The 5,270-nt window shown below is 27.8% G+C and overlaps 1 protein-coding gene across 1 annotated transcript; it reads left to right on the forward strand.

The window, feature by feature from the left end:
- Positions 1-2,286: 2,286 nt before the first annotated feature.
- Positions 2,287-3,057, forward strand: LOC114754570 (uncharacterized). The gene has a single exon (XM_028943354.1). It carries the CDS (start codon positions 2,287-2,289, stop codon positions 3,055-3,057), a length of 771 nt encoding a protein of 256 aa, XP_028799187.1.
- Positions 3,058-5,270: the final 2,213 nt, after the last annotated feature.

The raw sequence follows: 5,270 nt of genomic DNA on the forward strand, positions 1-5,270 counted from the left end.
CAGATTTTTTTTTTTGGTTGAATTTTTCAGAGAACCTGTTGTTAAATGCTACACCGAACTTATTAGTAAAGTTATAGAACTTGTTAACGGTATTACTGAAGTTGCAAAAATGTTACTTTTTAAATTTTCTGAAAAATCTGTTGTTAACTGTTATATTGAACTTGATAATAGTATTATAAAACTTGTTAACTATTTTATTGAAATTGTAAAAAATTTCAAAAAAAACTTGTTCTTGGCCGCTGAAGCTCTAGTGACGGCGGCCACTTGAGTTCCAGTCATCAGCTGGCCAGTGGGGACATGTGGTTTTTTAAAAAATGATAAATATAATAAAAGGTAATATGGTCATTTCACTAAATTTATAAATGTCAAATTGGTCACTTGTGCCTAAATTGGGATTTTGCAAATTCAAGTGACCATTTTGGCATTTCTAAGTTCAAGTGTCATTTTTGTATCATTTTTTCAAGATACTATTTCTTAAAAATAAATAATATATGTTTATGTATTTAAATTTTATCTATCATATTATAATATAATATAATTGAAATATATTGCTAAACAATGAAAATTTTATTGAAATCCCTAATTATCTTAAACGAATCTCTTACTAACTCAATCAGTGCTATTCTGACTACCCGAGCACATTCAACCATATTGATTTGGGGAAAAAAAAAGGGTAATTAACATGATAAAAGTCTTTTTTTCCCTCTTAAAAAGGGAGCAAAATACTTCATCGCAATTTTTAGTTTTTAATATGTTTAGGGTGTTAGTTTATGCAACAAAAAATTTTCATTGATTTGTACGGAGTGCACACTTTATGAAAATTAATCACATATTGACCCATTATGGTTTTTTTAAAAAAAAAAAAAAGATAACTTTTTTCGTCAAAAAATTAAAAAAAGATACCTACCGGTTTTAGATAACCGTCTGTATCTTATACCTGAGTTAGAATATTTGGCATAGCTTCAACCTCTTATAAAAAAAAAAATACTTCATTTTAGCATCACCCAGTGTAACTTTAACTGAAAAAGGTTAACTTTTAAAGAGTATAATTTATCAAAAGTACAAATATCGGGAAAATTTGTCACATCTGCAAAAAATATAAGTATCACCTCATTTACACGCTAACTAATCAAACAAGAGATTCTAAGTATCAGATGAAATACTTATTATTTTGTCTTCAAACAAATGAATTCGATTGTTAACAAATATTTTTGTAAAGATGTGTGCCAACAAATTAGAACACTGAACAAATTAATGACCACAATCAAGTAATTACCTGAAATAAAAAAAATCTCTAAATATCTTCAATGTATAGGAGCTCAGTCAGTTATATTTCTCCCATTGCCATTAATGAACAATTATTTTTTTTAAAAAAAGTTTTACGTCCTGGTCAAAACTTGACTACCAAGTCACTGAAATAATCAATTTTTCCCGTCCTCTCCCACGTCCCAAGTCACCAATAATATTCTTTTCTTTGGTCTCAAGAAATTATCGGTACTTTCAAGTTTCAATGCACCATATTTCCTATTTTTACATTTTTATTTTCATGATTATTTATATATTTTTATAATAAATTATATTTAGTTTTTTATATAGCAACTGAATTACTACTATTTAGTTAGTTAATAGAACAAAGATGCATATCTATTTGGATTGATTTTTTTTTTTTCCGGCTATCCTATTTAGATTCATTCCTTATTATATCTCTTATCTTCATATACACACACATTTATAAAAATTTATCCCTTCCTAATAAATCATATCTTATCCATTGTCTCGACACACACAAACACATGTATATATGACTAATCAAATATGTGCGTAGAGATCTATATATAGACCCCACCTCTTCTCGAGTACTCCCAAGTTGTTCATAGAAAAGAACCAGCGTTGCATCGTTGAAGGAGTTTTCTAAGACACGGGCGAGGCACATAGTTTTGGATGCTATTTTGAGATTTCTTGTATATAATATCTGGACGCTATTTTGAGATTTCTCGTATATAATATCTTTCTTTCTTTATTTTGATAACTAAACAATTCATATATACAAAACGTAATACGACAGCCGTGTAGGAAGCTGAACAGTATGGTTTACTGATAAGAAATCTTGTTTCTGTGTGTTCTTGTTTCTCATCCTCTCAAACTATCTGAGTTATTCAGATTCAAATATTAGGTCTTATTATAATCATTTATATATTCTTCAGTTTTTAAATTTTCCCTTTTTTCTTTCAATATTTTTGACATATAATTTTTTATAGTGTAGCTACGTTGCAATTCCAAACGACCATGGCTGATTCACGACCACTTAAAAGAATTAAAACCACTACTTGTGATGAGAAAACTACTAATAAGAGCATAACTTGTGGTTTGCCGATGGAAATATTGTTGGATATTACTTTAAAAGTTGCATCTCAATCGCTCACTGACCTTTGTCACCTTAAACTGACTTCCAAAGAGATGCTCAATATAACAAATGACGACGATGTATACAAGCATGCTTCTTTGGATACAGTCCCCTTCTTTCGATTGCAAGATATACCACAAGAAGCTTCATTCTTAAGTCGTTGCAGATCAAGCGGTAACTTAGAATCTCTCTATAGAGAAGGCATGGAAGTATACTTCACTAACTTAGAGTTTTACGAAAAGGGATTGGATTTGGTACGCATGGCTGCTGGGAAAGGGCACAAAAGATCAATGTATGCCTTTGCCATGATTGTTCTAATGAGCAGCAACACAATAAAAATAGCGTTTTTTGGGACCCAAGAAGTTGAAGACGCTTTGGGGTACCTGAGAATCTTAAGGAACCAGAAGTGTGTGCTTCAGTGCAGGAGCGATGTTGCCGAATTCGTTCGTTGTTTGAGGTGGAATAATATGCGTTCTAATCTTGTAGTGCAAGTAAGAAAGCGTTTATGCAATAACGTTCCATGCACAAATACATTGAGACTGAGAGTTGGAAGTTGGTGCTTTATAACTGAAGATGATGATGAGAATGATCCGAACATGTGTGAGAATTGCAGATGGGACCACGAGGTGGAAGAATTTTGCAATATGATATAGATTTTATACATGTGTCGTGTTTTGGTATAGGAGACAACATTTAACTTTTTGTTGGTTGAATTTTGCAGTGTATTAATGGTTATTGCACATTTTTAGTATGTTTATGATGAGCACTAGTTGCCTTTTATATTTTGATAGTTTTTGGTAAATCGATCATTTGTCCTAATTTGGGAAAAGTCACGTTTGGCAAGATCTAATTGATTCATATTTGAGGCACCAAACTAACTCATCATTAGTTAGCCAGTATATAACTTAGAAGCAACGGTATTTATTAAAGAGAGCTTTAAAAAAGGTAATCATTTATAAGGACTGAAAATCAATATGTCAATATATTTATGGGAGAGAATATTAAAAATAGTAATTATTTATAAAGATTAAAAATCAAACTATAACCATATAAATAGTAAATTGCGCCGAGTTAAAAACCCCAGCACTCTCACTGAATAACTTGGGGGCAATTTATTTATAAGAAAAAATTGATCTACAGGCCGCTGGTTCTTAATAATTTTACCTGATTGGCTGATTGTATCTTTATTATTTATTATTCAAAATACTGTATTGCTTTTATATAAAAATTTATTTACATGAACTGATTGATTGTATCTTTATCATTTATTTTAAAATTAAAATACAAAAGATCTGTAATTTTTCAATATTAATAATTCATCTGAGAACACCTTTTATTTTGGCTGTTTAGATAAAATATATGTTATTGAGATTTTTCTGTTTTCTTATTTCATATTTTTTTATCAAAAAAATTTTGCACCATTAAAATATAATTTGAAAGATCAAAATCATAAGTGGAAGCATGAAAATACTACCTCATGTTCTTAACATAAGACTAAATAATTAATTTATAAATATTAAAAAAACTAGTTAAATTAATTATTTGTAATACATAGATTTTCTGTTTCCAAAAATACTCTTGTTTAATCATGATCATTAAAATTAATAAAAACTTCTTAACATGTGTAATCACTATAGAAATTATTTAAAAGAAAAATAAATAAATATTAAAAATAAAGTTGATTAAGATTTTATATTTAGGATCAAATTAAATCTCCAATTAATTATTATGCTAAGGACTGGAAAAGATAGTATATTCTAACAAATGTATGCTTTTTTGTAAATAATTGTCTTGTTGTAAATCAAATAATATATTATTATTCATGCCATTATTGATTTTTTTGCCAGAATTCATTATTAATTACTACCTCTAGTTCTTAACATAAAAACTAATTGAAAATTAAATTTGGTTTTAAATATAAGACCCCAATCCACTTTGTCTCTAAAATTTATAATGTTTCTCTAAAATATTCTATAGATTGGAAGAGATTCCCATCAAGAGATACTTTTAACATATATAATTAAAAAAGATAATTTAGAAAAATCAATATACATTTGTTACATTTAACAAACTTAAATATCATTTGATGCATTCATGGCAAACACTAAACAAAGAAAAGAAAAGTCATTTTATGTATTGGTTAATTATGTATATGGAATTTCCACTGTCAATAACTTGCCATCTGAAGTTATGAAATAAACAATTTTAAGGGTTTATATTAAAACATTCGAAAAATTATAATTATTTTAAGGATTGTAATTATTATTAACTTTTATATTAGATTCAATATCATAATTTAAAAGGCTGATAATAAAAAAACTAAAATCTTACAATGAAATATTTTTAAATGATTATTCTTATGAAAATTTGAATATAAATCCTATAGAACCATGTCAAAAAAATTTGGCATAAAGACAGTGATCAGTCATATTTTTATGCATTTATATCCTCTTCATTTGGTCCTTTTGATAATGAATTTTGGCTAATTGATCTCAATTACATTATATTTTATTTTATTAGCCATTTTCTAGTTTATGAAAATTAATTGGTTAAATATCAGAAATTAATAATTAAATTTTCATTTAATATTTTTCCACATGTGGCTATTGAATATTTTCTTATTTTGTGAGGAAAATATATATTTGGTAGGTCCTTTAATTAGGGTTTTTTTTTTTTAATAACAAGGGAAGCTAAGCTTGATAAAGATACAAACGGTAACTATCCACCTAATAGAGCTAACCTCCTGAATGGAACTAGTTTCAATGCTCATCCTTTTGATGAGCACCCTAAGCTTATTATATTTGAATCATCCATATGTTATTTGGATATTTCAGATTTGATTTTTCTTTTATTTTTATTTATTTAA

Source organism: Neltuma alba, unplaced genomic scaffold, assembly GCF_004799145.2.
Source record: "Neltuma alba isolate B1F8T4 unplaced genomic scaffold, ASM479914v2 tig00010150_pilon, whole genome shotgun sequence".
Lineage (NCBI taxonomy): Eukaryota > Viridiplantae > Streptophyta > Magnoliopsida > Fabales > Fabaceae > Neltuma > Neltuma alba.

Excerpts from the sequence above, each read along its gene's own strand:
- LOC114754570 (XM_028943354.1), top strand. The coding sequence starts at position 2,287 with ATGGCTGATTCACGACCACTTAAAAGAATTAAAACCACTACTTGTGAT.